We start from the raw sequence: 23,271 nt of genomic DNA, 5'->3' as shown, positions 1-23,271 counted from the left end.
TATGACCAATGCGTGACCTCATTGCAATTCATAAAAGTATAAAAGGACCAGAGAACACATGAAATGTACAGTAAGACATGCTGAATAGTTTCATTGTACCACCAGTGAACTTCCCATAATCTCGAGTGCCTTGTGTGTCACGCTGCTAGTCTGAGGTAAAGATGCCAAGGGAGCACAAACTGGTTTGTTTCCCCCTTGGTGGGTGAGATGGCTGAAGTCTCCCTTGTTGCTCACAGTGACATGTATGGTCCATTGAGAGTCTACTGGGCTGCAGGTGGAACTGGGGGAATGGCACGCTTACCCAAATCTGTGAAATCACCCACTGAATTGCATGGCTGCAGGGCTGAAAAAAAATGTGTGGTGGACAGTATGCACATCAGAGGAACTGTGTACCTCTGTGCATCCTGTCTGAGCTACTAGAATACTTTGCTGGAGAAGCATAAAAATTGAACTGTGTATGACTAAAAAGAGAGCTAAAAGGTACAAAAGAAGAAATTTTTTAATCTTTTTGTTCTGTCATCTAGGTGATATCAGCTCTGTCATGCTGATAGGACTTTGTGTTCTTGGGGTGTAAAGGGTGTGTCTATAGTTTCTGTGATAGAATCTGTCCACCTCAATCCTAAGGCACATTTAGCTGATGCTTTTCTCTAAAGCAGCTTACAGTTATTTACCCATATATGCAGCTGGGTAATTTTACTGGAGCAATTTAGGATAAGTACCTTGCTTAAGGGTACTACAGCTGGAGGTAAGATTCAAACCTGAAGCCTCTGGGTCTAAAGGCTGTGGCATCAAGCGGTACGCTACCAGCTGCCCCCCCGTTTACATATGCAAATATTTGTCACAAAGTATTGAACTAATTCTGTGGATGAATACTCTGTGCTACAAGAGTTGTTTATTTACGTGCCCTTTACTCTATTTACATATTTTGTTACAGATGGTATGTAACACAGTGCAAAATTCTTTACAGTAGTGGTGTGGGAATGAAATGTATGTCCAAAAAAAGTTATGTGCCTGAGTTTAAAAAAGCAAGGCATTCTTTTTTAAATTCTGTTCCCGTTAATTTTAATAAAGTGATCCCTTAAGGCTGTGTTTCATTTTCCACGTGTTTCTATGTTATTTTTCCTATATTTATCAAGCCACACCTGTTTTAGTATCCTTAAGAGGCATTCCAAGATTAATTATGCACAAAATATTTAAACTTTATGCTTATTTGTGAAGAAACCCAACATTCCACAGTGCTGCACATGAGGAATTTTGTTTGGTTCTTCTCATCAACAGTGAGATTTGTGGACTGCAGCCAAAGAGGGCACCTACAGTACAAGACCAGCAACCCCACAGATTTCCGGATAGGTGAAGATGGAGTGGTGTATGCTGCAAGAAGCTTCCATGCCTCTTCAATTCCAGCAACATATCTGGTGGTGAAAGCACAGGACTCAACAACTCAGGAGGTGTGGCAAACGCGAGTACAGCTAACGCCCAGGATAGATGGAACGGTGCAGGTATGATTGTTTAACATTTAAAAAAACATGAAATAATTTCAGTTTTGCCACTTTTAATTCCAAGGGCACATCTGTGTTGTTTCTGCTGTTATTTATGCTCTTTCCTATTGGCATATAATGTGTTTCCTATGTCCTAATAGTTGTGATTTGAGATTTATGTGATCCAATTAAGACATAATGCATCCATTTAAAATTGTTATAGCCAGCAGCCATACCAACATGCGGCCTTGTCTAGCCCAAATGACCTAAACTAAGCAGCTTTAGCCTGGTAAGTACTTGGATGGGAACCCTTATGGTAAAATCCAGATTTACTGGAAGGAGGTAGGATTCCTTCTGGTTCCAGACAAAAAAAAAAAATCCACAGTCCTGTTGGGCCTTGTTCCTGGCTCAGTTGTTGTTCAGTGGCATGCGTTGTCATAGAAACGGTGGGGCTGTTAGCCCTGGTTCTCAAGGCTAAAATCTGTCTGGTCGTTTAAGAACCCCCCAGTGGAGCTGGCTGATTGTGGCTGTCCACGCCAAGTGATGTGTGGGAGGGGTCTGAGGCATAGACCGCTGGTGGGCATCTGCCAGACAGGGGCTCCGCTCTGGCGGCAGACGATGCCACTTACGCCCTCCCTCGTAAAGTGCTTCAGGACACTCGCCTGATGTTTGCCAAGCCATTTATCCATCGACCTTAGAACATGCACTCAGTGCAGTCTGAAAAGATGCACAGCTGTTTTTGTCACAGATGAGATGTTTGTCAACTTCTTCATAGTCGTCAGGGTGGTTGCTTCCTCCAGTGACCCCTTTACCATGGTGTTGCGCTCTAATGTAAACACCTGTCAGTTGTCAGGGATCACCAGGGTCTTTGGCTTCCTCTATATGGGAGGTTTGGGAAGGTTTTTTCAGTGCTTGATTATGACCCTAAATGTTAATTAGGATGTTGTTACAGAATAGATTTTTTTTTTTTTTTCAGAATATTAATTAACACTTATTAATAATTGCATTATTACACGTAGTATACATTTTCTGTGGTTGTTTTAAACTGTGCATTTTTAATAGTCATTTTAAGCATGCTGAGTTATATGCGCATGGAAGAAACTTACTGGAGGAACCATACTTCTCTTGCTGAGATTGTTGATTTCCTTTGATGGTATACCTGTTTCCTGTCCAGACTTTTTTTAATCCAACAACCAAAACACTAACTTGATTGAGTAAAACATGAAAAACAAAATACTTCTAACAGATTTTTTTGAGGGGCTGTCTGATGGCATTCATAAAAAAAGAAAATCACTTTTTATATATGGCAGGACCACCATTAGTGGAAAAAAATTTGCAGTGATGTTTTTTTTTTTTTAAATTGAAGTGTTCCTGTGCTGGTACATGCCCCCAGGGCTGACTGATGGTTTAGTGTGTAATGCATTGACTGCATTAGAAAGAGTCTGAATGGCCAGACAGACAAGACCAGTGACATGTGAGTCAACCATCATCAGTCCACATTAACACAAAGGCATTGTCCAAATGATGTGCTGGGCAGGTGGTTAAAAAAAAGAGTTTCTCGGCTCCCGGCACTCATTTAATCACAGGTCACAGCAGATATAAGGTCTTAATGAGATCATTTTTCACCTTTGTAATATTTTAAGTAAGGGTCTATCACTAGATGAGATAGTTGAATAGATGACCATCACAGCTGCCCAACACAGTTGCAAAGAGTCTTGTTATACATGAGGTAAGAGCCAAATATTTAATATTAATTTTTACACCGGAGGATATGCAGTGTACATTGTGTTGCTTTCTTTATTGGTGGTTTGCATGCATGCTCGCCAAAGTGAGAGTTCATGCCAGAACGACTTCATGAATCATTAAGGACAAAAAAAAATATTGTATATGTTTAAATGTGTGGTGATGGGGGCGCGGTGGCGCAGTGGGTTGGACCAGGTACTGCTCTCCGGTGGGTCTGGGGTTTCAGTCCCGCTTGGGGTGCCTTGTGACGGACTGGCGTCCCGTCCTGGGTGTGTCCCCTCCCCCTCTGGCCTTATGCCCTGTGTTGCCGGGTTGGGCCCCGGTTCCCTGTGACCCCGTATGGGACAAGCGGCTCTGAAAATGTGTGTGTGTGTGTGTGTGTGTGTGTGTGTGTGTGTGTGTGTGTGTAAATGTGTGGTATGTTCTTCTATAAATGTCTGAAAATCTTGAAATTGTCAGTTATTCAGGCAGACAAACTGAACTAATGTAGAGGGCTTGTCTCATCTTAACAAAATCCAGTACTAGAAATGCAGGGGCATTGCACATGAGTGCAGAATACATTGGTTGTTGAGCTTATTACTGTGTGTTTTTTTTGTGCAGAATTGCATAAGTAAACTTCAGGTACCTTTTGGAACTTGTTTTTGTCACATACGTTGGGGTAGCTGTATGGATCTTCCTCAGGAACACTCTTCAGACTGCTTTTACTTCAACATTTTAGTCTTTAGAGTCCATATATCTTTGCTGTTGTCAGTTATGTCCTTACTCAGGAAATGTGTGCACTCACAAAGATAATAAAGCGTTGCTATTTTCCAACAGACTAACCAGGTCACTGGTTATATTCAGGGTAAGCAAAATGTCCCTGTCCAAGTATTTCTTTCAAACATGTGAATACCATTTATTTGTGTTTGAAAAACCTTTATTATTCCATAGCATGGGCTCACTTGTTTATCAGGTTTGAAGGAAGTGGTCTGAGATCGATTTCTTACTGGAGCCAGAGCCAAGTAGAAAATCCTCTGAATGAAAATATCATTAGCAGTTCCAAGAGCTGCAAGGAAATTAACTTGTTCAGGAACTAAAGATCCAAAAAAAGACAGAGTACCGCTATGTGAGATCCAAATGCTTAATTTGCTTAAGGAGAAGGAGAAGGTGAGAAGGGGGTGATAATTGGAAGTGGACAGGGCATGAGTGTGTCTGGGGCATTGGCACAGAGAGATGGAAGGCTTGTCGACACCCCATCTCTACCTCCACAGATGAATGTCTCTTCTGCAGAACGATCTGTCCGTGTCATTCATCATTCTTGACACAGGTCCCAAATAATTACTCCATTAATTCTCCCCCATTTTAATAGGGTAATAAATATTTCTGAGTCATGTTTTCTGGTGGCTGTTGAACCCACTTCTTTGAATTTAAATGCATAAAATGTGTAATTGCACTATCAAATGTGATTACCATCAGCTGTCTTGCCCTTTTGGAACAAGGTGATCAGGCGAGAGTTACAGCTAACCAGCAGATTTCTGTGTGTCTTATCTTATTTTGGAATGTTGTAACTTCAACTGACAAGCACAGCTTTGGGAAATTAGTAGTTTCAGAGTCTCCAAGGGGAAAACAGTCCCTCAATGGAACACAGTGGTTCCATTCAAATACCTTTTGTTATCCATCAATTTTGGCAGCAATATCTCTTTTTTCACCTTGTAAAAGCTCCAGGTTCTTATTGCAAAAGAACATTTTTTTCCATAGCTTATGTTTAGGTTTTCATGTACTGCTTCCTTTGTTTAATGTTGTGACCACTGATGTCGGAGAGACAGACTGAAACTGTGTTTCAGTACATTGTAAAAAAGACAAAGTTTACACCTTTTGATTGAAATTCCTTCATAAAGCAAAACTGGTCAAGGAATTCAAAGTTCTGCTTCTGTTATAAGCACTAAGCACTTCTGCTGTAAAGTGCGAAAGAACACAGCACTTCAGTTATAGTTTAAATTGTGCCTTGATGAATAAAGTAAGAGAGGGGCCTGGTGGCGCAGTGGGTTGGACCGGGTCCTGCTCTCCAGTGGGCCTGGGGTTCGAGTCCCGCTTGGGGTGCCTTGCGACGGACTGGCGTCCTGTCCTGGGTGTGTCCCCTCCCCCTCCGGCCTTATGCCCTGTGTTGCCGGGTAGGCTCCAGTTCCCCGTGACCCCGTATGGGACAAGCGGTTCGGGAAATGTGTGTGTGTGAATAAAGTAAATATCTTTATCTGTTCCATTTTTGTACCATGTAGAAATAAAAGGTAAAACAATTATTCCTGCAATACTAATATATGCAAAACAAATTAAAAAGGCACAATAAACAGTTAAGTACTGTGCTGAATGTGTTTATATACTTAAGTATATAAGGTAATGATATATGGTGTTTTTGATAGTTTTTTCAACACAAAACAACATCTCTGATGCCCCTCAAAGCTGGTGAGAATAATTCATTCTGAGATATAACCAGGAAATGAATATTTCAGTTTGGGCAGGGTGATGGAGTGCCCCAGTGGGTCCAGGAGATCGTGTACCCGCCACAGAGTGCCAGTGGGGCTGGCTCCCTGAAGCGCATGAAGAGAGATTGGGTTATCCCCCCCATCAATGTGCCCGAGAATTCAAGGGGGCCTTTCCCACAGGAGCTTGTCAGAGTAAGCTTCTCAGCCAACGCCCCCAGCTCTCTCTCTCTCTCTCTCTCTCTCTCTCTCTCTCACACACACACACACACACACACACACACACACACACACACACACACACACACAAAATCTTCTGTTTTACTTGCCTTGCTTAGTTAACCTCCAAAATGTTACAGTACAAACCCCCCTTTAAAACCACTGAATGAATGAAATATTAGGCTGGCTCCATGACACCGTAAGGACATACTGCCTCTTTGATTTTTCAGTCACTGTAAGTTTTTCTGGCTCTCTTTCTTTGAACAGTATAAATGCCAGAGACCACATGTTCCTTTCACTTTTCTGTCAGTCAGTCAGTGGATATGCAACAGATAATGCTCATGAAGCATTCTTCTGCCAGTCTAAGCTGGAATCTAAATACCTTCTATATTCCATAATATTCAATCCATGAAATTGTGGAGATGATGGCATTTTAATGGGTGAGCAGGATAATAATGGTCTGAACTGTCTGGAAGGCAGAGGGACAGCAAGTCCAGATTAAGATAGTAAAGGTGAAAGTGGGAAGACACTATTAATTTAAAGAAGGGAAAGGTCCTGCTGTTATTGGGAAGCAGGACAAACTCCAGGTGTTAGCAAGAGAACACATGCATGTTGGACTTTTTGTAAAATGAATATTTCAAATTTAAATTTAATAAAGCCCAGTAAATTTAGTTGGATTTTTTCCTTCATTTCTGTTCTAACATTTTATATCCCTCCTCCAACTTCGAAAAACTTTAATTGAAACATAATGTGGTCTCTTATTCATCTGACAAGCAGTTTCCACTGTGGCCTTGCCTCCCTCTGGCTGTTATCAGATCCGGTCCGACCGCGATAAGAACCGCCTGCTGCGGTACAGCGTCACAGGACCAGGCGCTGACCAGCCTCCGACCGGGATCTTTATCATTAATCCAATTTCGGGACAGCTGTCTGTGACCAAGCCCCTGGATCGGGAGCAGATATCTACATTTCACGTAAGCACCGCGCCTTGCCTGCTGGGGATTGAAGTGGTGTACCTGGACCTAGTCCACAAGTTTTTTTTTTTTTTTTTTTTTTTTTTTTTCTTTTTTAAAGTGGATTCCCAAGAATACTTGCTGATCTGCATCTAGGTGTGGACCCTCCTTGTACAGGTTGATACCCACAACCAGGCTCTTCAGTGAAATCCTTGTTTGAAAACTGAAAAATCTTGAGTTTTGAGCATGTGTCTTTTTATAACCCAGCAGGAAGGAAAAGGTCATGAGTTGTTAGCAACTGGGAGACTAAATGGAAATCCCTCAATTGCTAGAAGGCTGCTGTGAGAGCATTTTAATTTGAGAGAACGTTATACACACCAGTGAAATAATTTTACCACAATGAAAATCATGAACAACTTTCATGAAAAGATTGCATGAGCAAAGAATAGATGTATATTTTTATGGTGTTGAGAGATTCAGTCTGTGGCCCAAGCCCTGGTTTGGCCTAATGGCATTTGCACATTAACTGCAGTGAGGTACACAGAGCTTGGATCATTTGCAAGAGTTTGCAAGAAATCCACTAAGAGTTTGCATTATCTAGAAGTGGACTCTTTTGGGCTCTACTGTGTTGCATTATGGTCATTTAGGGACATGGGCCTACACTAATGGCGCCTGGCAGGTGTTGTTGCCCCAAAGAGGGCTGGACGTAGCACGTTGTTTCTCATAGCTCAGAATGGGCATGACATTGTTACAATGGCTCCCAGTGGCCAGGTCGCTGAGTGGAAGCCAACTAATAAAATTCTGCTCTCCATAGCTGCGGGCCCATGCAGTGGACCTAAACGGAAACCAAGTGGAAAACCCCATCGACATTGTGATCAATGTGATTGACATGAATGACAACCGGCCAGAGTTTGTACACCAAATCTGGAATGGCACAGTCCCAGAGGGATCCAGGCCAGGTAAAAAAAAAAAAAAAAACTACTGACTGCTTCATGTGTTATTCGCTATTTATTCATGTGTAAAGTTGCTTGTGGAAGGCACCTGGTAGCAAGTGGTTGGAGCTGCTGCCTTTGGACTCAAAGGTGGCAGGTTTAAATCTCTCCTCCAGCTGTAGTAACCTTTAGCAACGTGGTTGCCCTAAATTTTTTCCAGTAAACTAACCCAGCTGTATGGATAAGTAACTGTAAGTAGCTTAACATCATAAGCCAAATGAGAGAAAAAACATCAGCTGAATTAACAAATGTGAGTTTTCATATATTAAACCTGAAAGCATTTGTTTTGGCATGTCTTTGTGATATTAAATGAAAAACCGAATGCTATACATTTTTACACTTTACGTTATACTTTACTCTTTTTTTTGCCTTTAAGGAACACTAGTAATGACGGTCACAGCAGTTGACAAGGACGATCCCAACACAGCCAACGGAATTTTACGGTACAAGATACTGTCTCAAAACCCAGAAAGCCCCAGTGCCAACATGTTTACCATCAACAATAAGACAGGAGGCATCATAACTGTAGCAGCTGGGCTCGACAGAGAGGTAAAAACTGGTGTTATTTTCTGAAAGATTGGAGGAACGGCTGGATAGATGCAAGATTAACTCCTCATCATCATACAAGTCTCTTAGCATGAATCTGATGTTTTATTACTCTAATGAGTCATAATTGGGCCAGTTGGTAGTAACGAACCAGGAGGAAATTGTGTCTTCTATTATTGATGCATTTGTACTTGAATACGGATTTCTCCTACTTATGTTTTGCTGTCTGAAGAGATTTAGGAGACAGTCATCACTTGACAAAGGCTTTTACATCTCATATTCGGAAAGTCAACTTTGGTTTTTAATATGTTTGTTACATATTTACAATGCATCTTGAAAAGACTTTGGAGATCATTTAAAATACATCAGTGTATTCTTTCTTCTTTGTAAATTTCCCACACAGTAATAAACACTAATAACAGCGTGACTCCAATATAGACCCATCAGTTTCATGCAATTTCAATGTCCCATCAAATTTCAGCTGTAAGAGACAGGAAACAAGCAAAAATGTCCACTGTAGGGACCTGCATGAGATTTTGTAGAATTAAGAGAGACACGTGGGGCTTTTTTTTGATCAAAATAATGCTGGGGCCAAGAAGTTCCAAACAACGTTGGATAAATGTCCCGTAGAATTTCTGTTCTCCAAACATTGTTAGCATGCAGAGGATATGGTTTCGTCCGCTGGTTTGTTTTACTTGGGAGATAATCACAGATCCTTTTCTGATTAACAAATTAACAACAGATGACAGTACTAAATCATTGCCTACATTAGCAATGTAAATTCCATGGTTTCCACTATAGGCTTTTTAATATTATCTTTATATAATATAATGATATTTTGGTATTTTAGATTGTTACATTTATGATATGTTTCTTCAAAAGCTTTAGAAATGGGCAAATGTGCCATTTTGACTTGAAAATGGACCAATTCACCTTAGAGCTCATACTTACAGGCAGTCCCCAACTTATAAATGCCCGACTTACGTACAGCCTGTACTTACAAATCACCCCCTTACCGATTGTTAAATTTTTTGTCACCCTTAAGTAACAATCAAATAAAAACTTAATAATTAAGTCTATTATATTCAAAATTCGAGTTACATACATGGTTTGTAGTAAGAAATGGGCGCTACTTTGCAACCAGCTTCAAAACATTGCGTGTCTACAGCGGTTTGTCAGGCTTGTGGGCGGGTGCGTGAGCCTGAGGTAGGACACAGACTTGCTATGTTAATAGTGTCTCATATGTTACTGTTTTTAGCTATAATTTTTTTGTTTTTACCCTCCTGTAACCACATGGCACCAAAACGTAAATGTGATGCAAGTGATGGTGATGCATCAAAGAAAAGGGAAACAATTACGATTGAAACTATAGTGAAAATAATAGTGAAAGGTGAAACGCCAACGAACATCGGAACAGCGAACAATAAAGTTTCTTTAATGTTTTGCACGCGTGCACCCTCTCTCTCTCTCTCTCAAAGTCACTTTCCAACCTCTTCCCAGTTGCGGATCTCACTCTAGACACCCCCGCCGGTTCTCAAACCTACCTCGCTCTGCTCTTCCAAGTCCTGTCCCTAATCGTTCTCCAGTCCCGTTCCATGTCTCTTTGATAACGACTGCCCGCCTTGTCCATCGACCACGATTTCGGATCCTTGCCTCGGTTCAGTTCGCCGATTGATTCACCATTCGTCCGCGACCGCGAGAACACGTCTAATCTTTTGGTTCTGAATAATCGATCATCCACTTGGGATCCACCGCTTCTGTGTCCTCTGTTTATCATGATGATAGTAACATTTATTATTACCTCTTTCTATGTCTCTCTCTATTGTAAGTACTGTAGTTAGCATTTATTATTATTATTATTATTATTATTATTATTGTTGTTGTATTGTTATATTAAAGATGTTTTAGTGTATCCAGAAGTGTTTTTTAAATGTTTTTTATGCATGGAAAGGTACACAATATATTATATACTCAGCATGTTAGATACCCACCATACCTCACTGTTCTGACTTGAGTCAAAATCCGACTTAAAGACAAAATGAGGATACGTAACTCGTTCGTAATTCGGGGACTGCCTGTATTTACTTGTCACTTAAGGGTGAATGGACGCTTGATTGAATAGTTGAATTTTTTTGGTGTTTACCAACTGTTACTCTACATTGCACTGGGTTCCTCTAATTTGTCAGCCCCACTGACTGATCCTCTAACACCAACCACTGTATGGCTGTAATTTGGGCTGAGGGCAACGTGCATGACCGTGTTTTGTTCTGGTAATTATGCCCCAAGGCTCGATTACAGGCATACCAGCTGGAAGGTTGGTAGCCATCATGGATATAATCTACCTGTTCCTCATTACCTAGCAACAGGCAGTTGAACAACTTTAACCAAGGGATATTGTAAAGAACACCGAGAAACTGCTTCACCTGTGCATAGCTAAGGACGATTGACTTGGTTGAGGTAGTCATTGTGAAACAAGGAATATTGTCAACAGATGATGTGTCAAAGCTATTTTGCACAGATAATAAGAGAAACAGTAAAAAGGGGGAATGATTGCAACACAATGCTGCTCTTCAGAAAATGAATTGATATATGATGTGTATTTTCATGGGCTGTGATGTGATGCTTTCTCATGAATTGACATTAGCCTGGATGTGACTCAATTTTTCTGTTTTCCCCAGAAAGTACCACAGTATACTTTAATAATTCAGGCAACTGACATGGAGGGAAACCCAACATATGGACTATCTAACACAGCAACTGCTGTTATCAAAGTCACAGATGTCAATGACAACCCTCCTGAGTTCACCACCGATACTGTAAGTGAATGTCTGCAAATATTTATTTCTCTTAAACAGAGTTCAGAGTGCTTCAGAATCAGTAAACACAGAGAGATGCTATGCCACTTTTGAAAATGGCATTGGCAATGAAAGATATCCACATCAGAGGAAAGTGGGATTCTGAAAAAAGTGGTTTGGATAGCACGTATGTCAACTTTTATTTGATTGTAGAATCTCAGTAGTTTTATCAGTGCTGCCTCTTCTAAGCAAAGAGAGTTGTAGTGTGCTCATAGTTGAATTCTATATTTTTGAGGGTGTGCTGAATTCTGAATTAGCTAAAGGAAGATATTTTTAGAAATCATAATCATTATATTTTACTGTTTGTGTATATTATAGGTTTTAACTTGTATAGTAACTTAGCTATGAATAACTTTTAATGGTTCATTCTGCAGGCTCTCCGGAGAACACTGCACTTCCTGGGACATTTTGGTCCGACTTACTGCATCTAAAACCTGCAATGCCCGATCACTGATTTTTAAAACACTGTTACCTGTAATGCAATAGGTTGTTCTGGAATTGTTGCAGATGTTTCAATTTGCGCACTATTTGGAGTGCCAGCACCTGATGCTAGTGATCGCAAATTATATACTTTACCCCCTCCCTCCCAATCACCTAAATGTTTTATTCATGCAGTTTTATGGGGAAGTGCCAGAAAACCGAGTGAATGTCATCGTGGCCAACTTGACAGTGACTGATAAAGACCAGCCCAACACACCTGCCTGGAATGTAATGTATAAGATCACCGGAGGGGATCCTACTGGCAGGTTTTCTGTCCCCACAGACCCCACGACTAATGAGGGCTTAGTTACCGTTGTCAAGGTGAGGTCCACGGTCTGCTATACTCAATTAGAATACTGGCTTCTTCAGATTGTTCATCCCCTATACTGTGTCCTTCATCCCATTCCAGGTTCTTTGTTTCAAATATGTTCATTGCATTTGCAAAGATATTCCAGGAAGTAATAATTTGATTTTCCAAATCTAACTACTTTCATAGCTTTTTCTGCACTGAACAGTTTGTACAATTAATTTGTCTTTGTCATTTTTATTCACTGAAGATTTGCCCTGGAAGCTCTGTGAGGCAATGCAAGACTTCAGAAGCATTGTCATGTTGTTTTTTGGGTTGTGGGTTCTTTATTTCTGATGGCCACTGACTGATTGGTTCCTCTTGTGGAGCATGATATTGTTCTGTTTCCCCCTTCCCACAGCCTATTGACTATGAGACAACCAGGACATTTGTGCTCACGGTGGTAGCGGAAAATGAGGTGCCTCTGGCCAGGAACACCCATCTTTCTCGTCAGTCAACTGCGACTGTCTCCATTAAAGTTATCGACGTGAACGAGAGCCCTTATTTTGAACCCAACCCCAAACTCATCCGACTGGAGGAAGGCTTACCAGCCGAATCGATGTTAACAACCTTTACAGCCCAAGACCCTGACCGCTTCATGCAGCAGACAATACGGTAAGCTACAATAACATGGAGGTGGCAGGAGCACCAAGTTTCATTGACGATGACATGCACACAATTTTGGATGATCGTTGTGTCTTAGGCTATGTCATGTTTTTTATTTTTAGATATTCCAAACTGTCGGATCCTGCAGGCTGGTTGAAAATAGACCCCAGCAATGGCCGGATTTCTACAATTGCGATTCTCGACCGAGAGTCACCTTATGTGAAAAATAATTTCTATAATGCAACATTTCTTGCATCTGACAATGGTATGTCATGGCCCCTTTTAAAACATTCTGTTCTTTAGAATATACACCATTACAGTCTAAGGTATATCAGAAACTGTTCAATGGAGATTCAGTATTTGTGTACTGTTTCATAAATCTGCATTGGGTTTGTTGATGTGTGCACTGACCCGCTAATTTCTTCAATACTCAAGTAAATTAGCTTATGGCTGGTTTGTCTGTTTATAGCCTTTAGCGTGCAAGCAGATCGTTGGAATTTCTGATAAAGAGTTTAAAGCCATTAAATGGTCAGAACTGGATGACTACCTTCTTTGACTTGCAGAGCAGCTGAAAAGCTGCTTATCTGGTGAATACACAGTGGTCTGACTGTGCGTCGATGTGCTTTATTTGAAGTCACTTTAGCATTCTTGTTGCATAGCACTGCCATAGAAATGCCTGCCTTCAGTTCCTTCTCCATAGCCAGAGATGTGCTTGTCAGATTGTCATTAAGCCTGGATGCAGCATGCCTTCCACAAGACGTACTTTAGGTATGGGTACTGTGGAGTATGAATACGTTAAACAGTTCTTTCATACAAAACATTCCCCTAATGTTACAGGGGAAGTAATTGCAGTGTCTTGACAGCTCATTAGGAGCTCTTTTGAGCAGTATATTTTTAGAAGCATGCTCTGAGTCAGAAGACTGCCTTTAAAATACATAATCGTAAGGTAATGGCCCATTTACAGACCATGTCTTCAATGCAGTGTCGCTGACAGTTTGAGAGAGTTGCTTGAGGCAATTTTGTGACCCTGGTTGCCTTCGATCGATGCAGGCTTATCCACAGTGGTACAGTTTCCTCACTCTGTTTTACCATGTATCATTTCCTCCGCAACCTCAGGAATTCCTCCAGCCAGTGGCACAGGTACCCTGCAGATCCTGCTCCTGGACATCAATGACAACGCCCCCCACGTGTTCCCCCAGGAGGCAGAGGTGTGTGAGAAACCAGAGCCCAATGCCATCAACATCACAGCCGTGGATGCTGACCTCAACCCCAACGCTGGGCCATTTGCCTTTGAGCTCGCCAGCAGGCCTTCAGACGTCAGGAGAAACTGGACCCTCACACGACTTAGTGGTATGCTCATGCTGTATACTTCCTAATGTAATATGACTGCATTTATCAAAAAATAGATTCTTATTTTTATGAAATATTCCATTTTACCATTTGCTGTGAATACAATATTCTGATTACCCCTTCCAAAATGGTATTTTTTTAAATCATTGTTTAAACCTCCAGGTGACTACGCCCAGCTAAGTCTGAAGATTGGATTCCTGGAAAGTGGGATTTATGAGATCCCCATCATCATCACAGACTCAGGAAATCTTCCCATGTCCAACACTTCACATCTGCGGGTCAAAGTGTGCCAGTGTGACCACAACGGTGATTGCACAGATGTAGAACGTATTGTGGCTACCGGCCTGGGGACTGGGGCCATCATCGCCATCCTTCTGTGCATCATCATCCTGCTCAGTAAGCGCACTATCCACACAGACCCTTGCCCACAACCATCACTTCACAGTATGCAACCCACCACCAGTAGCACTTGGCCTAAAGGCAGCTGCATACGACATAGTTATCCGCTAAAAGAAATCCAGACAGATTATGTGTTCGGGAGGGGGAAAATCGCTGATCAAGCTTGAGTTGAGCTTTAAACTGAGGATCAGCTTATAAAAACAATTGTCTGACTAAAAATCAAAGCTTCTCCACATGTTCTATTAACAAGCCTGCTTTTCCCTTGCACACTCCGTCTTGGACCACTGTAGTATTGGTGTTGTTCTTCGTGGTGTGGATGAAGCGGAGAGACAAGGAACGCCAGGCCAAGCAGCTGCTCATTGACCCCGAGGATGACGTGCGAGACAATATCCTAAAGTACGATGAGGAGGGTGGTGGTGAGGAAGACCAGGTGAGTAACCCTAGTAAACATTCACACACACCTCCCCATATCACATAGTTTTATCATATAAAGTTAATACTGGGAATTATCCTGCAATGTGAACTTAAAAGAATATTGCAAATTGACTTTATCTGCTGAAGGTTCCAAGTGTTGATTGAACATTGCTGTGTGGCAAGCTGGGACGACTCCTCTTTATAGTCTTAAATTAGCCTGTAATTCTGTTAATTGCATAGCTAATGCAATCCAAATGTTGCCATTTAGCAATTACATTTTGATTTAGATGGACATTTTCTGGAGCATAAAGGCAGATGAAAATTAGGTCCAATGACTGGTTAAGCTTCTCCAAGGTAATAGTACCACAGGCTGCCGGGAGTTATTGCTCATTTGACAACAGGAAGATGGAACAAAGGAGTTTTGCAACAGTTGAACACAATGCATTTTGAAATGACTAATGAGCATTCATCATCAATAAGATTTACAACAAAAAAAAACTGTTTAATTTTGGATGGATTACATTCATGCTGTGTAGGGAAATTGCCATTTGTACTCACAGAAACAAACGCACACACACCGAATGAAACCGCTTGTCCCAAGTGGGGTTGCGGCGAGCCGGAGCCTAACCTGGCAACACATGCCACAAGGCCAGAGGGGGAGGGGACACACCCAGGACAGGGCGCCAGTCTGCCACAAGGCACCCCAAGCGGGACTCAAACCCCAGACCCACCAGAGGTGTAGAACCCACAGGCCAAACCCACTGCGCCACCACACCCTCCTCTCAGAAAAAAACGGAACAGCATTATACTGTGGTACCTTATCAACCCCATTGTGATTGGTTGATGACCTCTTTTCATTTGTTGCACTCTGTGTATTTTATATTTGTGGCAGCCATGTCCAGTAATTATGGGATCATAACCTAATGTTCTACAAATTATAGGTATGAGCCTGGCACATTGAACATGTCATTATAACAATACTTGCCTCAAAAATTAAAAAAAAAAATAACTCTATTGTCTAAACGCGATAAAATCGTGTTAGTAATTTATTCTCACACAGTGATGGTTCTCAGCATACAATATTTGCATCTCTTGGTGTGAGTAGTGCTTTTTTATCTATGAAACAGCTCATCAATGGAATTATCAATACAAAAAGCCCACTACCTTCAGTTAATATATAATAACATTTATCAAATGAGAATGACCATGCTCATTAGGTAACTTATTGTTTTCGAAATGGGTTATATCCAGAACACATCACAGACAGAAAAACCTGTATTTGCCTGTGGCATGTTTGTATTTCCTTCCATCTACACAACTGCATCTGTGTGATCAAAGGACTGTAGTCTGTGTGATTACCAGGTCTTTGTGATCATTCTAACCCTTTTCTGTATGCAGATGTGTATATGTATGTTCACTTTCTGTATTGTTCAAGTCTATGATATGTAAGATTGTTTTTTTTTCAACTGTAGTCAGGTAGGACAGTGTGAATTCGGTAACAATGATATGCCAACTCGAAGAGATTTCACTTTAGTTTGGGATCACACAAGGCATGTGCCATTAATCTCTGTAATAGAAAGTGTCCTGCACTTGGCTTCTGCATCTGTGCTGAAAAACACAGGTTGCAAGGAGGATTCCAGGGTTTACTGATAAACAATACTCTATTGCAGTACACACACACACTTTCTGAACCGCTTGTCCCATACGGGGTCGCGGGAACCTAACCCGGTAACTCGAGACGTAAGGCTGGAGGGGGAGGGACACACACCCATGACAGGACACCAGTCCGTCGCATGGCACCCCAAGCAGGACTTGAACCCCCAGACCCACTGGAGAGCAGGACGCAGACCAACTCACTGCACCACCGTGCCCCCTCTATTGCAGTAGTCCTTACTATTACCTTAAAAGCTGGTAAGAAACAGATTCTAGATACAAACTTTGTTGTCCGAAGATATTTTCTCACTTTGCAAACAGAAGTCTTTAAACTGGGGATGAAGACAATGGTATCCATCTTACATAATACCTTTGTCAATGAGGAAGAGAACATTTTTAGTATATTTCTTTTCAGAGGCTCTTTAGCTGTTTACCTATTATAATTAAGAAAGACATAAGGTGATTATATTTGAGTGCGTTGTGTATTACGTCTGTTTGTGAGGCTCAGTTGCATCGTGACAGTGAACTCCCCCACCTCAGACCACGTGCAATCCACTCTGCCAGGCCAGGTGGCCCCAGCGCTGATTCCCATCTGTTCCTTGGCAGGATTATGACCTGAGCCAGCTCCAGCAGCCCGACACGGTAGAGCCGGATGCCATCAAGCCCGTGGGAATCAGGCGCCTGGACGAGAGGCCCATCCACCCTGAGCCGCAGTACCCACTGAGATCGGCCGCACCACACCCTGGTGACATCGGTGACTTCATTAATGAGGTAAGGGGTCTAGAAACTGACCTTGTTGGTTATATTCAGTTACATTGAGCAGTTCATGTGACTGCTGTAGACACATGGCCGCACACACATATGTGCTGTGGGATAAATGTTACATTTATTTCCCAAATTTCACGTTTAATTTGTCATCGCTTATGCATTCCGCAATGGATTCTTTCCGCTTATCTCCCATTTCTTCTCTGTCTCAACTGCAGACGGAGGAATTTAATATCTTAAATAGGGCCACACTGAACTCTACTCAAATGAGATTAGTGAAGAACACAGTTGAATTAAATTGGTAATGAATTAAACACTAGCCTTGTCAGAAAAACTTAAAGTAATTATCCATGATTTGAACTGTGCATTATCTCAGATTTAACCCTCCATATGTGGTTGTGTTTCTTCTATTATATTTGCTTTATTCACTTTATTTGCTTTTTGACAGTGCGGCTTCATAGCATTCTATAAATTTTTAGGTGTGTTCTTTTAATTCAGTGATAAATATTTACTTGTTGGTTGCTTTGGTCCTTTTTGTTCATGAAACAAATATTTTTTTTTTTTTTTTCATAGTACATCAGGTCTCTTTATTGACCATTTGCTTGTTGGGGTACTAGATATGGATTCTTTTGAGCATTCAGTGTGTGCTTCAGGGAACAATTACATTTAATAATTTATTAATGTTCTACAAAAGAACTTAAACCCATTCTTCGCAATCTTCAAAAAAATTTGGATTACATCTCATGAATATGGCTTGGATACTTGGCGTACCTAGCACCATAACTCTCAGTCTCTCACTGTTTGTGACCTTTGTATGGTTTTAGGTGTGGTCTAACCAATCCAGGAAAGCCACTTCATTGTTACTTTTATTGTTCAACGATGATGTGAAAAAGGTGAAGCACATTTCTAGTACTTGCATGCAAGGTTTAGGTGAAACTGCGCCTTTGAAGCAGTATGCAGAACCCATGTTTACATTATACATGTCACTCACTGCCCCCATTTATTTCAATGATCATAACCACAGGGGAGGAGCAAACTATATTCACTACAGTAGATAAGGTTTACTGCCATTTCAGGTAAGTGGCTAAACAAGAAGATTCCAACAAAGCATTTTATTTATTTGCCTGATTAACTAAGGGCTATTTACATTGTAAACACACTTGTATATCCAGGCTTCTTAAACCATTTTGCTATTAATGTGTTTGCAGCAAATTAGCGGGTTCAGCTCATCCATCACCCATTTGGTGGAACATAGAATTGTTCGATGACATCTTCAGATGACAATAGGCTTATTGTTGAGAACATTGCTGGCTTATCTTTTGTCTGTTTTCCTAGCTGTTAATTATCGCATGGAGCATGTCAGCCTTTGTACTGTAACCCATTAGCACTCATGGTGGAGACACATCCCAGACTAACACTTGTCTCATAGGCATTTGTTCAAAACCGTGAAGCTTATTGATGTAAGGCGAAGTTGAGCTTCAGTTTTCTGAGCAGAGTTGTCTCTATTCTCTGTATTCTAACTTCAGTGCCTTTATCACACTTCTTTGTGCTGCAGCTGGGTTGATCTTGAACTACCTTTAATAATGGAATTAGTTAACCATGAGAGCAGTGGCGGTTGGAATTGTAATGAATGATCCGTCAGTCATATTGCAAATGAATGTATTATTGCTGCTGCCTAGAGCAAATATTTTAAGAGTTAGCTAGGGGAAAATAATTTCAAACTGTGGAAGCTGCTTTTAAGAGGGCAGTGGGTATAATGGCTGTATGGAAATGAAGCAGAGTTCTAGTACATTCCATTCGTTTTGACTGGGAGGTATATTTAAAACCTACACTTGTTTTGCTGTCGACTGAATTTCACTTTGTCCAGTCTCTGGCAGTGAACAGAAAATACATATTTGGCTGACATAATAATAATCTCAAGTCTGAGATTTGAAGGACATCTCTATTGCTGACATCTGTTTTAATAAAAATCAATACTAAGTGCACAGTTAAACATGTAAATATTTTAATGAAAGCAATGCACTGTACTTTTTGTGAAAATAGATAATTTATGGCAGTGCATTCTGTGAAGTCAAACTGTACATGAATTACATGAACAAGATTTTTTTCTTTTCATCTGACCCCAAAAAGCTGTGAGATAAAAATTCTTCATATCTTTCCTCTCCCACCTCCCATTTTGCCTCTCCTGATGGGGAGAGGTTGCCCCACAGCAGGGTGCATCTGTGCTGTAGCTTAGCTCCCCCGGGGGGGTCAGCACAAAGGCGAGACACACAGCGGACCCTCTTTAGCATGCGGCCCAGGCAGGGTCGACAGACAGCGATCCGCCTCACATCACAGGCCGAGTGGCATCCGCCGTAGGTCAGCGGGACATTTCGCTCCATCCCCAAGGTTCTGTCCTGAGGCATGTGTAGAAAACCAGACATGGGTGGGGCTGTGAGGGGGAATCTTCCATTTCCAGATATCCTTTGCTGTAATCCTGTGTGTGCCACACTCGATTTTTCCCACTCCTTGGCCGAGTTTTTCATTTGCAGTTGAGCTCAGACTTGTGCTGTCGGTTAAGAAACTTGAAAATAGCAGATCATTGTTCATTATGTTTAAACAGCAGAGCACTCCTTCGCAGCCTTTCCTGTGTGCTATGGAATATTACTTTATAGAATTATATGTGTTGTTACCAGTATCTGACTTTCTTGTAAAAGCATGGTAATTTAAAAGTCCATATTTTAAAACTTACAGAGAACATGGCTGTTAATAACTGAGTGAATTTAAAAACCTCACAGCATCCGTCCAGACAGCATCTGTCAATGGGGTGACCTTAATCTTTTCTCCTTTAATTCTTTCTTTATAGGGACTCAAGGCTGCCGACAACGACCCGACAGCTCCACCCTATGACTCCCTGCTGGTGTTTGACTACGAGGGCAGTGGGTCCACAGCAGGTTCCCTTAGCTCGCTCAACTCCTCTAGCAGTGGGGGTGACCAGGACTACGATTACCTCAATGACTGGGGGCCGAGGTTCAGGAAGCTTGCCGACATGTACGGCGGATGTGATGACTAGTCGGCGAGGGGAGTGGAAAGGCAGGGAAAAAAAGAAGTGGCACTTTTCATGGGACAAGGACAGCTTCTAAAGAAAACAACATTTCCCGAAGAGAAAAGGAATAACTGACGACACCGAGGGCAACTACAAAAATGACAACAACAATCTTTGGCTTAATGATGTAGTCTACTAGCAAATATGTTTGTCAGGAGCTTTGGCATAGGCTGCAATGTGATTTCAGCTAAGGAGGAAGATCGGTAAAGCAGTACGTGTGGATCGTTGACATGAAGATCGCTCAGTTACACTTGAATTTCACAGTACAGAAGCACTGGGATTTTATGTGCCTTTTTGTACATTTTTGGATCCGATAATTAGTTTTATGTTCAAGGCTTTAATGGTACTGAGTTTTGGAGTGATTTCAAATTTAAGAAAGTATGTTATACTACAGTATGCTTCAACATGCTTTTTGGTTACACCATACTGCTGTTTGTTGAATAAAAGTAAGTAAATTAAGGAAATGAAGGTACCTTTTTGTTAGTGTGGATGGACAGAAAGAACTAAGAACAGCAATGTACAGTGCGCTAGTCTTTTAGATAGATTTTTTCACTAAAAAATTAAACTTATGCAGCTGGTTGCAAATAAAGGGAGTCATAAATCATTTTGTAGCGGAATAAGTTTTGTTTCTCTGAAGTGGAATAGTAATTTTCAAAAAAAAACATTTATTTTGTTCTAATCCATGTACTTTATTTGCCTTAGTCATCCTCTGGTTTGAATTTTTCTTCTCTGTAAAGACAATGCGTGTACATAATGTTTTTCTTTACTTTTCTTTTTTGCGTAGTCTATGAAGAAGTGCAAAAGTTACTTGTATATGTATAATTTGGACTACAGATTAAAGTTTTTTGCATGTTTTTATCTTTTCATTATAAAAAGGTCTTTCCAAAATTTATTTACAAACACATCTGGTTTGAAATGTAATAAGTAGTAAGCAAGAGAGAGCGTTTTTGTAAAAAAAAAAAAAAGAAAAAAAAGAAATAAATAAAATTTTAAAAAGTGATCAGCACAACTTTGAATTCGTACCAAAAAAATTCATGGGGGCTGGGGATGTCATGACAACAGAGTCACTAATACCTGAAACAGCTTTAAAACTGGATAGGTATTGCTGAGAAGCTTTGCAGATAATATTCTGTTCTGGGCTAAAGATTTCTGACCCTCACGATCTGAATAAAATCCTAATTTTCTGGTTTCCAAATTGCTTTCAACTTTGTTATTTTTGTTGAGCACAAACTTTGGAAATGAAATTTTCGAAAAAATACATTGAACTAGAATTAAAAAAGGAAATTATTTTTTTTTTTTAGATTTTGTTATTTTTTTAAAAAGTGGCTAAGATTTTTTTTCACTCCATCTGAAGGCTGTACTGACATTTAATCCATAGTTCTTAATGCTTTTAAGAAAAGGCTATGTATTTTTGCATTTGCTGGTAAACAGGAATGATTTACAACACTGAAAAATTTACAAAAATTTTATTTTTTGTGATATCATCAGTGAAATGGGATATATATTTGTTAAAAATTCCCCAAATTGGCATAAGGAGGATAGCCTTCTGTGTTCTGCAAAGATGCTGTTATTTTTAAGTACAATCAAATCAATCAAGCATTATCTAATGTAGCACTTTTCACAGTGAAATTGTCAGGGAGCACTTACAATATACAATGTTTTTTAAATTCAGTAACTCTCTTTGCTGTCCTAATCAAGATTTTCAAAAGGTTTTTATTTGATCTGGTCAATCACATCACATTACAGCTTCAGGACGCGTGAAAGGCTTTTTTCCTTCATTTGGCATGTAGTTGAATCACAAGTATGGCATTGCTAAATCCTGCATTAATGAAAGAAAACATTTTTTCTTTCCTTTTATTTTTAGTTGTAGTTTTAACAAATTCCCAAAATTGCCTTCTCACAACAAAAAGATATCCTGACCTTGATTTCTTCAAATAGTCACACAGCAGTTTGTCCAGAATAGCTTGAACTAGAGATGGTCTTCTCAATTATTCCCCAACCCTTAGTCCTTGCAAGCTTGTATAGTAATTGGAGGAGACTTAATTTGTTTTGCGCAGGGTTCATGGTAATTTCATTAGTCATCTGCCATCAAGAGTGCACATCCACACACTAATCTTTCATCTTATCACTCTCCTGGGGGTACCTTTTATAACTAGAAGCTTATATCATTGCCAGTGCTACATCCCTGTCTGGAGAGATAATGGGTATGTTGTATTCCATGTGTATATATGTGTGTGATTGTGAGCGAGTAATTTGATTTTTCCCATCCGTGCCAAAGAGGTATAAGTCTTCAGCTAAATCCAGGAGCAAAAAAGAAATCTCTGCCTCATACCATCTGAGAAATATTTGCAAAATCACTTTAGTTTTTTCTGTTTGGAATTTTGAGTACAAGTTCCAGAATGTGTACACATACTGCTTCGCCTTATTTTAATTCTGTGTGACTTGCTCCTTTAAATGTTGCACTTATACACCACAGAATTTAGGTCCTTGAACTTAAAACAGCAAGGACTCACTCATGCCAATCATAAGGCCAGTCCACAAAAGGATATGCTACCTGCTCTGCTCCGCTATATCAATACAAATGTATCACTCCACATGGTTCTAAGACACTGTATCTACTTTTGACACACTCCTTGCCTTATACACACCCCCTACGTATGGGCACTGCACCTGCATCCCAACAGTCTCAGCCTTTGTTAAAACGTCGCTTAGCCATCCAGCCGACATCCTGGTGAAGGACAAGGAGATGAGGAGCTGGCAGGTTGCGCTGTGGAGGAGGAGGACTGCCAGGATGTGAGAGAAAAACCTGTCCCGAGAGGAGGCAGAGAAACCAGAAATGCAATTTATCCCCACTCACGGACGCTTCAGGCAATCATACCTGGATCAAGTTAAGAAGTACAGGGACTTCTCTGAATTCTTTAGCCAGCCACCATG

General features: G+C 40.7%; 1 protein-coding gene across 1 annotated transcript in view; it reads left to right on the top strand.

Moving 5' to 3' along the window:
* LOC108931848 (cadherin-2-like) overlaps window positions 1-20,985 on the top strand; it is a 55,688-nt gene extending 34,703 nt beyond the window's left edge. The window contains exons 3-16 of the mRNA XM_018747896.2: window positions 1,279-1,499; window positions 5,708-5,872; window positions 6,712-6,867; window positions 7,661-7,805; window positions 8,215-8,387; window positions 11,063-11,200; window positions 11,855-12,040; window positions 12,427-12,680; window positions 12,794-12,936; window positions 13,788-14,021; window positions 14,184-14,417; window positions 14,711-14,850; window positions 17,094-17,258; window positions 20,098-20,985. Coding sequence (XP_018603412.1) covers window positions 1,279-1,499; window positions 5,708-5,872; window positions 6,712-6,867; window positions 7,661-7,805; window positions 8,215-8,387; window positions 11,063-11,200; window positions 11,855-12,040; window positions 12,427-12,680; window positions 12,794-12,936; window positions 13,788-14,021; window positions 14,184-14,417; window positions 14,711-14,850; window positions 17,094-17,258; window positions 20,098-20,304 — 2,561 coding nt within the window. The 3' untranslated portion in view covers window positions 20,305-20,985. The remainder of the gene's footprint in view (window positions 1-1,278; window positions 1,500-5,707; window positions 5,873-6,711; window positions 6,868-7,660; window positions 7,806-8,214; window positions 8,388-11,062; window positions 11,201-11,854; window positions 12,041-12,426; window positions 12,681-12,793; window positions 12,937-13,787; window positions 14,022-14,183; window positions 14,418-14,710; window positions 14,851-17,093; window positions 17,259-20,097) is intronic.
* The last annotated feature ends 2,286 nt before the right edge of the window (window positions 20,986-23,271 follow it).

Source organism: Scleropages formosus, chromosome 19 (assembly GCF_900964775.1).
Source record: "Scleropages formosus chromosome 19, fSclFor1.1, whole genome shotgun sequence".
Lineage (NCBI taxonomy): Eukaryota > Metazoa > Chordata > Actinopteri > Osteoglossiformes > Osteoglossidae > Scleropages > Scleropages formosus.
The sequence above is the reverse complement of the archived record's forward strand: the minus strand, read 5'-3'. Positions and strand labels throughout refer to the sequence as shown.